Below are 12,902 nucleotides of genomic sequence, written 5' to 3' on the forward strand. Positions count from 1 at the left end.
TTTCCGCATGATGAGGCACTTCGTTGAGCTATCATTTGTGGACCAAGTCGCATCTGTAAAAAAAATGCTGTCTTGCTCAGTGGGCCTTACCGGGTACATTAAAAAAAAGTTTATTGTTTAGTTTCAAGCTCACGCCATCCCTCCGTCTCCACGGACGCGTTCCATTCCTTGGCTGCCACTCCATCATTGCGCTTGACCATCATGCACCGTCCCTTCGATGAACGATGGAAAGACCCAAAGCAGAAGATCCCCTGGGGGGATTTGATCTCCCACGAAGCTGCTCACGGTCCACCCCTCAACCGCATCCACTTCACAAACCATGGCAGCAGCAGATGCGGATACCCCGATGAGCAAAATGGAAAATTAAAAATTCCTCCAGTACAACGGAAAACGACGCAATGGCCCCAATCCACAAATACGTGACTGCAAGGATTCATATTCTGAGGTTTTTTTCGGTAAAGTCACGTCGGTAAAAAAATTAATAAAAGTAAAATATTTGTATTTTACTTTTATTTTACTTTTATTAGTTTAATTTGTTTTACCTACGTGACTTTACCGAAAAAATCTAAGAATAGCGATGATGCACTCCGCTTACTCCGGACGCGGTTACCTGGGCTTGCCCACGTGAAGGTGACACTTTGGTTGTTACTCTGCATCGGCATCATGAGCCGTACGACAACAACTACGACAACAACGAGGAGAATCTTCGCTGTCAGCTGACGTGTCCTGCCCAAGTCCGTGTACTTTTCTGAACAGTTGTCAATCTGTTTTGTCTATATATTTAGGGGCCGTCCATAAATGACGTCACGCACCTAGGGGAGGGGGGGGGGTGAGATATTTGTGACGATGTGTGACGAGGGAGGGGGGGTGTTTGAGAAATATGACGTCACATCAAAATGCGCAACTTTAAATAAATATAGACAACACGTTCTACTTTATTAAATAGACTTTTAAATAAATGCTTTCTCCTACAACATCAGAGTGCAGCGCCACATTAATACGCACTACAATGACAATAGTTTAAAGCGATTTGAAGCATGTTTTATATTTGTGGGGGGGGGGGGGGCAGAGCTTTGTGACGTCATATTTGAGGGGGGGGGGTCTGACTTTTTGTGACGCCGTGTGACGATGGGGGGGGGGGGGTCAAAAATCGTCTAAAATCGCGTGACGTCATTTATGGACTACGTTTATTCCGGCAGCATTTTGGCTGTAGACCAGCGTCACCTGCGCACGTTCTCTGATTCACGTGCTCCTTCTCTCTGTCTCTCAATGTAAGGGGCCGTCCATAAATGACGTCACGCGATTTTGGACGATTTTTGACCCCCCCACCCCCTCGTCACGCGGCGTCACAAAAAGTCAGACCCCCCCCCCCTCAAATATGACGTCACGAAGCTCTGCCCCCCCCCCAAATAAAACATGCTTCAAATCGCTTTAAACTATTGTCGTTGTAGTGCGTATTTAATGTGGCGCTGCACTCTGATGTTGTAGGAGTGTTGTTATAACAATTAGTGTTGTTATAACAATTCTATATTTATTCAAAGTTGCGCACTTTGATGTGACGTCACATTTCTCAACCCCTTCCCCTCGTCACACATCGTCACAAATGTCTGACCCCCCCCCCCTCCAGGTGCGTGACGTCATTTATGGACGGCCCCTAAGTCGAAGCATGGGACGTGTCCATGATTCTTTTCACACTTTTTCAGAATTTGTTCCTCGATGAGATGTTTATCCCCAGCGCACCGTTCAATTTAAGTCCCGTTAAAAGTTATCGAGGGTTGAGAGTGGTGACACACCGGTTGGCGCACCGTGCCATGAACACATGAGTTCGATTTAAAGCTTTCGTGACTGCAGGGATTCATCTTCTTGGTTCTTTCGGTAAAGTCACGTAGAAGGGAAGTAATAAGACATTTATTATTTTATTTTATATTATATTATTTTATTATGTTTCCCGTGGTCCGACAGTTAAGTGAGTTCGTCTTACACTGAACACATTACTGATTTGTATCGTCATCTAGGCGAAATTGAACATCGTTAATTGGAATAACGCAGGAGGGGTTTATGGGCTTTTTAACGGCTGAAACGCCATCCTGTAGTACTCTGAAACATCCTATAGGTTAAATTTCGATATAAAGCTTTCATGACTGCCGGTATTCATCTTCTTGGTTCTTTCGGTAAAGTGAGAATTATTTTATTATGTTTAATTTTTATTATTTTATTACTTCCCTTCTACGTGACTTTACCGAAAGAACCAAGAAGATGAACACATGAGTTCGATTCCCAGCCACGACTGACGTTGGCTCGTGTGGTATCTGAACTAGTCTGCACCACCCAACTTTACCAACCCGCATTTACCAGCGTGGTGAAGTGTAGTATGTTCTAGCAACCTCCACGTCTAACATGCATGGCCTTCATCCAGCAGTTATGTATTATTGTATTTACCATGTTACCATGAAAGCTGATTAAACCACATCTGTATATGCACTCAATCAACACGTGACAAACACACACCGATCGGCACTCGGTCTACACAGCTAATTGTATTCAAACCTCCCGTGAACACATCTGAATATTATGCTTTATAATCAATAATATAATCACGCCAAAGTTTACAATAATTACGGAAGAGTGTGATGTTTCGTCTCTCTGGGCTCTGACATAGAGCTTCAGGGTGCAGCGATAGTCATTTGGATAGAGTTGCCCAGCTGAAGCTCTTAAATTAAAGCTCATTCCAATACATGCTGCAACACGCCGATTAAGTGGACCCAACGCATTATGTCAATTACCAAAGTTGAAAATTAGGATTAAATGTTCTTGGTTCTTTCGGTAAAGTCACGTAGAAGGGAAATAATACAAATTAAACATAATAAAATAAATTGATACTGTTTTATTTCTCATTATTTTATTATTTCCCTTCTACGTGACTTTACCGAAGAGAACCAAGAAGATGAATCCCTGCAGTCACGAAAGCTTTAAATCGAAATTTAGGATTAAATGCTTTACGGGGTGAGTTGAACTCAAACGTGAGTAACAGGTGCAGAGACGAGAAAGAAAAGCATCAGTCAAGACATGGGAAATAATAAACGCCGTCTTTCAAAACGAAGGAATCTAGGAAATCGTGGTGGACAACACCAAACGGTGACATTAAGAACGATTTATGAATACTTAACATTTTGAAAACGCATTAGAGCACGCGAATTACATGCTCTGAAAGCTGGAAACGAGCGAACGCATCTAGAATGAAACTAATGCACCGACTGCATCGAATGGCTTTGTACTGGGGCACAGATTTGTGTGTGCGTGTGCTGTGGTACCCGATAAACAATGGAGTCATTTACTGTCGGCTCCATTGCCTTTAAATTCGCGACTGACCACATCGTTTGGCACGGCCTCTCAGCTTAGCTCGGCGTGGTGGGTGGGTGGGTAGGGGGGTTGGTGGGGAGGGTGACACTAAAACGCAGCCAACAAACAACCAAAAATATGCAAAACAAATCCCCCCCGGGGCAGACAAAATGACGGACGCATGAAAAAAAAAATTGAAAAAAGCTCACGGCGCAATTCTGGTTTCCAGAAAGGGGCTTTGTTAAACCATCCAGGCTCAGCAACGGCGCTCGATATAAATACTTTGGGATGCTCTTCTCTTTTCAACCGACGGGTGCAAGTTCACACGATCTCAGCCGCAACCAAGCAAGCCACCTTCACCTCTTAAAACAAACGGAAAGAGAAAAAAACCCAACAACAACACCCCCTCTCCGAAATCAGCGCAATGGAAGTGACCATTCAGCACCCGTTCCTGCGTCGGCCCTTCGGCTCGCTCTTCACCAGCCGTCTCTTCGACCAGTTCTTTGGAGAGGGCCTTTTCGACAGCGAGCCTTTCTTTGGGCAGAACGTCTCGCAGAACCCGTTCCTCCTCCTGCAGGGCCGCTCATCGCCCCTGCAGCGCCTCACGTCCATCCTGGATTCGGGGCTCTCCGAGGTGAGCGGTGCAAACAAACAAACAAACACTAAACAACAACAACAACAACGACAGCGAAACGCGACGCGCGCAACATCCAACCCTTTGGAGTTGCATTGGGAGATAGAAAGGTGGATACGCGTGAATTAGAGATCGTGTCTATGTTACAAATAAGAGTTCGCGCTGTTCAGAAGAACAAAAAAATAAGATGTGGGGCTTGAGCACAGTACTTTGTTGCGAGCAATTGCCTCGCGGAAAACGTGGTCGTCTCTGCAACCAGTTGCGGTCGGTTGCGCAACCGGTTGCTTGCAGTCGAGAGAGAATCTGCTCTCGAGAGTCGATCTGCACGGCGTCTTGCAGTCAGGTTATGTCGCGTGCACATTTTGTTCTTGCAATCCTGACATCGCAGGTTTAATTTTATCTTTGTGCAACTTACTCGCTCAGATGATTAAGTTGCGCGATATTGAGAGCGCTTTGGTTGCCCGGGCTGATCACGCAGTTACGGACCTTGCGCTTTTAATTGCCGTATTTACTCAAAAGCGCATTTCATTTCGTTATTCAATAACCATGAATTCTAAATAAGCCATCCTTAAGGCACGCAGCATAGAAGAGTGTAGTGATGAAACTTAACTCAATGCATACATCGCACCGAGCACGTAAGGTCAGCTGCATCATTTACCTCCTCTCCTGGTCCCCCCTTCCCCCCCCCAGGATCGTCCTCTTGTTGAGATGAGGTAGCAGCTGTCCCTGGGGAAACCTGCAAGCCTTCCCGGCAACGCTACAAGTCCACATCTATTTTTTGTTCAATAATAATAATAATGCACCTTCATGACAAAGTCTATTGACATGCGGTGCTCCCCTCTATTCTGGAATTGAGAGATATTCGTCATCCCGTGATATGCCCCTGTTTTTTTTATGTTCCTTAGAGATGGCAACCTCAATAAATAATAATCCAGCCAGTGGACGAGGGCCTCTCCCAGTGGTGATGTTGACACAACGCGCCAGTTACTCATTTAAGGAGGGAGGTGCGAGACCGGTTCAGATGTCACCGGTGCGACCAACGGTCGGGGAACGAATCTAACGCAGGTCGCTACATTCCGTGTTGTATAAATGCCTCTTCAATCGTTTTGATAATATGGGTACATACTCTTAGTTCCTTCGGTAAAGTCACGTAGGTAAAAAAAATGAAATAAAAATTAATAAAAATAAAAACAATATTAATTTTAATTTCATTTTTTTACCTACGTGACTTTACCGAAAGAACTAAGAGTATGGATCCTTGCAGTCACGAAAGCTTCAAATCTAGAATTAATATGGGTACAGCAGTACGTCTGGGCTGTAGCTGCGGTAGAGTGGATAGCCAGGCTCCACTACGAACCTGGCGACCCGAGTTCGATTGATTCCCGACCTGGGCTAGCACCAGTGACCAAGTGATACCGGTAATGCCCTTCACCCCCTTGGCGTCCACAACCCGCACTGACAGGCGTGGTGAAGTATAGTCCAAATGGCATCGTGACACGACGTGGCGTGTGGAGGCCTTAAATATATATTGTGCGTTTTGTTGAAACTTTATTAACCTGTAAATCGTACTAAAAAAAGAACAGAACGGAACGACCACTAATAATGAAATGCATAATAGTTCACTATCTCGGATTGCAATGCGCGCGGCAAACTCCGTGCAGGTAATAATAATCATAGTTTACATTTATTTGTAAGGCTGCGTTCCACCAAAGTCTCGAGGTTATGTAATGCGGAGCTTGGGAGATTCTTCGGTTAAGCAATGAAGCGAGCAAGATTTCGATTTGACTACTTTTCTGCATATTCTTGGTTCTTTCGGTAAAGTAACGTAGAAGGGAAATAATAAAATAATAAAAATACATTTTTTAAATATTTTTATTATTGTATTATTTCCCTTCTACGTGACTTTACCGAAAGAACCAAGAAAATGAATACCTGCAGTCACGAAAGCTTTAAATCAATACTTTTCTGCAGTTGATTAATCGGGCCTCTTTCAAAAGTATCGCGATCGATCCCCACATCCTGCCGTCCGAAGGAGGGAAACCCCCCAACCCCGCCCCCACCCATATAAGCCACGCCCAGCGTAACGCAGTTGATGATGTCGATGACATCGCCGAAGGGGCGCCTTCAAAGAGCTGAAGACAAACGTTCTTGTGTAGATCGCATCGAGTGTTTGGGCAAGCGAGTGTTTGGGTGCAAGATATTAAAGCAAGTTCGGCGCAGGTCTGGCTGAAGTGGCTGAGACTACGTCCCGCTACGTCTTTGTATCCCCAGCGCTGATGTTTACACACCGCACCAGGTCTTCAACAATGGCTCGACCTCGGGAGAGGCCCGGTGACCGGTTCAAATATTCGCCACCGATGTCAGCAGCCGGCCGGGAACCCGAACTGGGCACGGTGAATTCGTAGCGTAGTGCGCTAAACAGAGGCGCGCGCACACACGCGGGCACCATGTGCCCTGTTGCGTGGCACCGGGCGAATCGGTGATTTGCGCATCATTGTCACCGTTCGTTTGCAGCGCTTCTTTAACATGTTGAATTTCACTTCTCAGACTGTCACCATCTGACACTTTCTTAGCTCGACGAATCGGCGTCTTGATAAGAGCAGCAACAGGGCATTGAATACTAAAACCAAATCAAATAACAAGAGCATTGAAACTGCACAAGTAATTAAAACGATCAAAATATCGTACATTGCGGGAGTAACTGATAAACTAGCCAGATGTTTGGAAAAACAAAACATCCGAGTCAAATTTGGCACAGTACATAAAATACAGAAATTCATATCTGGTACAAATGATGTATTACCGAAGCTATCAACACAAGGTGTGTACAGGATTAACTGCACGTGTGGCAAATGTTATGTTGGGCAAACAGGACGAATGATCAGCACGAGACTAAAAGAACATCAGAGAAATATTAAATTCTCCCAAATACAACTGTCAGCAGTAGCAGAACAGGCGTGCCACAAGGACACTCAATTGATTTTGATAATGTTGAAGTTTTCTGCAAAACTAGCTACTGCTGGCCAAGACTAATTAGAGAATCTATCGAAATTGAAAGAAATCAAAAATAACTTAAACCGTTCGGATAGCTACCGCCTTAATGCTGCGTGAAAGCAAATCATCAAATAAGACATCAATTAAATGCATGCCTATGAAGGGCAGCGTACTTCAATAGGGATTAACGTTGGTGGGGCTATTTTAATAAACACAATAGACAGGAAGGACAAGTTGAAAGGGCTCACATAATGCACATGCATAGTGTACGTTGCCTCAGTAATCCCCCCCACATTGTGCAAGAGCGCGTGGTCAACACATCTACGCCTCCACGTAAGGAACGAAACACAAATCTGGCTATCGCCTGATGAAGCTAGTTGCAATTACTGGCGAAACGTCATAGTCAGATTGTAAATGTTGTGGCTTGGCTCTCCAACACACCGGCTAGTGCTGTACTAGTATACTACACTATACACTACACTATACACTACACTATACACTACACTACACACTAGTGCTGTACTAGTGACGAATTGGCCACGTTTTGTTTACGTGACAACCCTTACTAGTTGGCTGTGTCGGGTGGTGGCGGGTTTAACGACACATTTATATATTTACGCGATCTAACCCAAAACCCTCTATTTATGGATGAATGATGGCCGATGGAGAGTCCGTGGGTAAGTCCGCCGCGAAGATGGAGCGATGAAATCAAGTCCATTCGTAATGTGCATGAGTGCGGTGTACGCTAGCGGCACTGCAGCGTGAGCGATGGCGACAGCGTTCTTCTGCATGTGTATGCATACCTTCTTTCGCACCGTACGGAGCCAACCGTGCTAATCGGAGGTGCTGGGGAAAGACAACAAACTAAACACAAAAGGCGATTCTAAAGAAATTCGTTTTCACTCGAGATGTAAACGTGCGCAGCTCCAGCGGCTCCGTAACATCGGAAGCAAGAGCGTTCCAGACGGCCCGCTAGAAGCGCATCTGAAGGCGCCCGATGCAGCGACCGCCTTTGTTCGACGGGTTAGCCAAACAATCATCCAGCAGTGGATAGACATTGACTGCTGCTGCTGCTGCTGATGATGGATGAATGTGTGCTTGGAGTGCAGTTGCGCGTCGACAGGGAGCGCTTTGCCATCCACCTGGACGTGCGCCACTTCTCCCCCACCGAGCTGAGCGTGAGGATCGTGGACGACGCCATTGAAGTGCACGCCAAGCACGAGGAGCGCGCGGTAATGGCTCGCGCACGCACACGCAGCACCTACAACAAAGACAAAGGTCCCCCGTGTAGCCTTAACAGACTGTTGGGGGCAAGTGCTGTTAGCGAGTAGCACCCTAGGGGATAGGCCAGCACAGCACACGAGGGGGGCTGGTGGCCAGCATCCACACCCGGTCGCCTTTGTCTCCCCGGCGGGGATGTTTTTGCACACCGCACCAGGTACTTAATTTGAGGCTGAGTCGACCTAGGGGAGGCCCAGGACCGGTTCAGATAATCGCCACTGGCGTTGGCCGTGAGCGAGTATCGAACTCGGTGCGTGAGTGCAGCGGCACTCACCACTTGGGGTGCGACGGGGAATAATGCTCCGGCTCTTACATTTTTTGTTAAAATCAGGATTTTATGAAACAACAACGATGGGGACAAACTCGAGACCCCTCCGACCCGATGCAACCAGTTTATTGCTATTTTTTTTATTTATTTTTATTTGACCTAGAAAGGCCCACTGAGCTACATGGCTCTTTTTTCAGAAGCGACCCGGCCACAAATGAGAGCTCAACGAAGTGGCTTATCAGGTGGAAATTTATAATACCCAAATACTCAAAACGCACGGATTTTTTTCGAAATGTGGAGGGGAAACGCGGAGGACCTGGAGAAAAATCCACGCGACCACGGGGAGAGAGAGACGCAAACTCCAAATATACAGCAGGTGTCAGGGTCGCAATCAAACCCACGACCTCCTGTATACCAGGCGAGGTAGTTAACATCTCGCCATTGTGGCGCCTTACATTAAAAAGCGGGGGGATGTAAACGCGGGTGTGTGGAGGAGGTGAGTACATTTATCGCCTCTTTCACATAAAGGAATCGAGTCAGGGAGCCAACTTTGCTTTCATCCGAGAGGTTGTAAGGGAAGAAGGGGCAGAGGGAAAGGTGGGTGGGGGGGTATATATTCATACTCTTTTGTTCTTTCGGTAAAGTCACTTAGGTAAAAAATGAAATAAAATACATGAATTTAGTTGTTTTCATTTATTTAATTCTATAAAGTCACGTAGGTAAAACATAAAATAAAAAAAATTCATTTAGTTGTTTTCATTTATTAATTTTTTTACCTACGTGACTTTACCGAAAGAACCAAAGCGTATGAATCCTTGCAGTCACGAAAAGCTCCAAATCTACATATCTGTTTTCAAAACCAACGCAAGTAACGAGCAGCTTTCCGTGTCCGGCCGTAACCTAAAGGGTCAAACGTCCGCCCCGTGTCCACCCCACCCCCCTCCAGGACGAGCACGGCCTGGTATCACGCGAGTTCCTGCGCCGCTACCGTCTCCCCGTAGGCGTCCAGGCCGACTCGGTGACGGCGGCGCTGACCACCGACGGGGTTCTGACTCTGTCGGCGCCGCGTCGCGATGGACGGGAGCCGCGGGACGGACGCGAGACGCGCGACACGCGTGAGCGTCCCGTGCACATCGCGTGCGACGACAAGCCCTCCCCCGTGGGGCCTCCTCCCCCCGAGCGCAAGTGAAGGGAAAGGTGGCGGGCGTGGGGGAGAAGTAGCGAAACGCACGAATTTGTTGTGTACTGCATATACCGCGTGCGTTGACTGCTTTCGACGGCCACTGCTACTACTGTGACCGTCGCTATCGCCACGCGCGCGCGCGCTCACGCACGCACACACACTCACTCACGCATACACACTCACACATACACACTCACGCACGCATACACACTCACGCACGCATACACACTCATGCATACACACTCACGCACGCACACTCACTCACGCACGCACGCAAGCACACTCACGCGCGCAAGCACACTCACGCGCGCACGCCCACTCACTCACGCACGCAAACACACACTCACTCACGCACGCACTTACGCAAGCACACACTCACGCACTTACGCACGCACACGGGCACTTACCTGCAGCGGTGTTTTAAATTAACAAACCAAAAAAGGTGCTATCCCACCCAGTAAACGGGCGACGTTGGTGCGACGTCGGCATGTGGTCGGGACCGTGAGGCCAACGTTGGCACGACGTTAGCCCAACGTTTCGTGTTTACTGCGCAATTATTGCTCTTCATCGGCACGAAAACCATCTGGGCACATGCATGAACGCATAATCTATGCGCAAGAATGCTCACAAGCACGCGTACAATGTGTGTTCGGGAAGTTGAAAAAGAAAACACATTTTTTAAAAATCGTGTTCAAATTACTCTAGATACATCCATCACGGTCCAAGATGTACACTTATACACAATAAAGTAAAAAAACAAACCTTTTCGCAAACGCAAAATCAATATTTACGAAATCGAATATTCCAATAGTTCCCTGTGAGAAAATATGAATGTTATAATATATGATAGTTCAAGTGAGACGTGTAATTCCATTTAGGGCGGTTTCAATTGTGTCTGGTGTATAATTGGCACTGAATTGATGGACGGACGACTCTATGGGTCTTTGCTTATTGTTCTAAACGCATGTCGTGTGCATGCTATTACAGATTGGTGGCGAGTCAGAGAGATTTGTGTAAATGCGTAGGCATCCGTTGACAGCTGAAGCATGACATTAGAAATTAAGAAAAGGATATCGTTTGGTCTGGAAAATAACCACTCCCTTCGTATTACGACTTGCTTAATCATGTTTAAACCGTGACAAGTTATTAAACATCAGAAATAGTGAGAAAAACAATTCACAAAAATGCAATTTGAAAGCACGTTATTGACAAGTTTCTGAAATAACTGCTTACGAGGCAGTGGACCAATTCGACTATTAGCGATTCGGAAAGCCAAACAAGAACAATACGTGTGACGATAGTTGATGTTGAAAATGTCATGTGGGGAAGGGACCCATACTCCCGCAAGTGATGCGTGTGCCTCGTGTACGGTGACACGTTGTGATCTGTCGCTAATTACTGTGGGAGCAGGATGACACCTTACCGATCCACGCACCGTGATACCAGCCGATGATAAGATGAAATAATTAGATTTCCCCGCTTGCACGAGTCGAACGCAGCTCCGTCCTGCGGTCGGCTGCTCACGACAAACACCGCTTCGCTCTCTCTCTTTTTTTGTTTTCCCAAAGTGGCGCTCAACTGAACACAATGTAACGGCAAATTAAAATGCAATCACGTGACTAACATCCGCTGTGTGTCCTCTGGTCTTATTTCATTGGCATTGAGGGGTTTGGAGTGGGCAGCGTGACGCTGCCTGTCCGCCACGGCGTACAGGGTTCAGAAAGGTGGCCATCAGACGAAGAGATAACGCTTTGGAACACGATTGTTGTTCCTGGGTAGTAAGTGTTATTTTCTAATCGCTTATGCCTCAAAAGTATAGAAAATGGCTATTTATTCCCTACAAACTTTGCTTTTGTGAAACAGGACTTTATGTGAAGGAATGACACAAATGCACACGTTTTCTCATTGAAAATAGGTACATTTCAAAATATCACTGTGCTGGTCACAAAAGCAAAGTTTGTGGAGAATAACAGCCATTGTCTGTACTTTTGAGGCATAAGCAATTGGAAAATAACACTTACTACCCAGGAACAAATATATATTTTTTTCTACACTATGGGAACCTCATTTGCCAGTAAAAAATATGATAATTGGTTATTTACCCTTCTATCTGGCAAATGAGGTTCCCATAGTGTAGATGCTTGCCCCGAGCTCTCATACTCTGATGGTGCATTGTCGTTGAGTTGTGCGCCTTTTGGCGTCATCTGGTCCAACCCATGTGAGACTAGGCTCTAAGGAAAGCTGTCTCGGGTGTGGACCAATCAACTTCAAGGACAGTGCACATTATCAGAGTTATGTTCTTTTGTTTGTATTATGACTGCAGGTATTGCGGTCTATTCAAACATGACTCCTTGTAAAAAGGTGTCAGTTTTGTTGCCAGATAGAAGGGTAAAGAACCAATTATCATATTTTTTTTCGTTACACAGTGTAATCGAACGCAACCAGAAATATTTTGCGTGGAGTCGATAAAAAAAACCACACGCTTAGGAATTGCATTGAGTAGACGTGAAGAGGAACGCTTGGCTTGGAGAGAGTACGCACGCAGATTGACGGCATCGTTCGAGTTTCCGAGAGACGTAAAGAAGACCTCAAGCAGCACGCGTCCGCGGCGAGAAGAGACGGAGCGATGAAATCAGCTCCTGTGCAGTCGGTTGGATCATTACATATTCTGTGGTTCTTTTGGTAAAGTCACGTAGATAGAACATTTTGACAGGTAGGAATGAACAGTTCCACACTGCCCACCAGGGATGATTTGTCTGTCTGTCGTGCACGAATGCGCTGTCCAACCAAGTTCCTACTTGCCCACTCCGAAGGAACGTGTTTATTAAAAATAAATAAAATAAAGTAAATTATTTTTCAAAAAAATGTGTATTATTATTCTTTTTCTTCCACGTGACTTTACCGAAAGGACCAAAGCATATGAATTCCTGCAGTCACGAAAGTTACAAGTCAAAATTTGGATCATTCCATCGCAGGATCGTGAGAGGCGGTGGCGGCTTGTGGTGGCCTTCATCCAGCAGTGGATTGACCATGGCTGCTTATGATGGATCGCGTTGTTGGATCTAGTTGTAACTTCCTTTACACGTGAGATGCATTCCTTGATGTGGCCCTTCCACAACATGCGCGTCGTGGGAGGTTAAATGCCCATACTGTACTTCACCACTCTAAATTTCGATTTAAAGCTTTCGTGACTGCAGGGTTTC

At 46.1% G+C, this 12,902-nt stretch overlaps 1 protein-coding gene across 1 annotated transcript; it reads left to right on the plus strand.

The window, feature by feature from the left end:
- Positions 1-3,553: 3,553 nt before the first annotated feature.
- On the plus strand, positions 3,554-11,285 carry LOC144728597 (alpha-crystallin A chain-like). The gene is made up of 3 exons (XM_078608132.1): positions 3,554-3,973; positions 8,077-8,199; positions 9,463-11,285. The coding sequence occupies exons 1-3, from the start codon at positions 3,764-3,766 to the stop codon at positions 9,703-9,705; spliced, it is 576 nt and encodes a 191-aa protein (XP_078464258.1). The 5' UTR covers positions 3,554-3,763; the 3' UTR covers positions 9,706-11,285.
- The last annotated feature ends 1,617 nt before the right edge of the window (positions 11,286-12,902 follow it).

Source organism: Lampetra planeri, chromosome 29 (genome assembly GCF_965212315.1).
Source record: "Lampetra planeri chromosome 29, kcLamPlan1.2.h2, whole genome shotgun sequence".
Taxonomy (NCBI): Eukaryota; Metazoa; Chordata; class Hyperoartia; order Petromyzontiformes; family Petromyzontidae; genus Lampetra; species Lampetra planeri.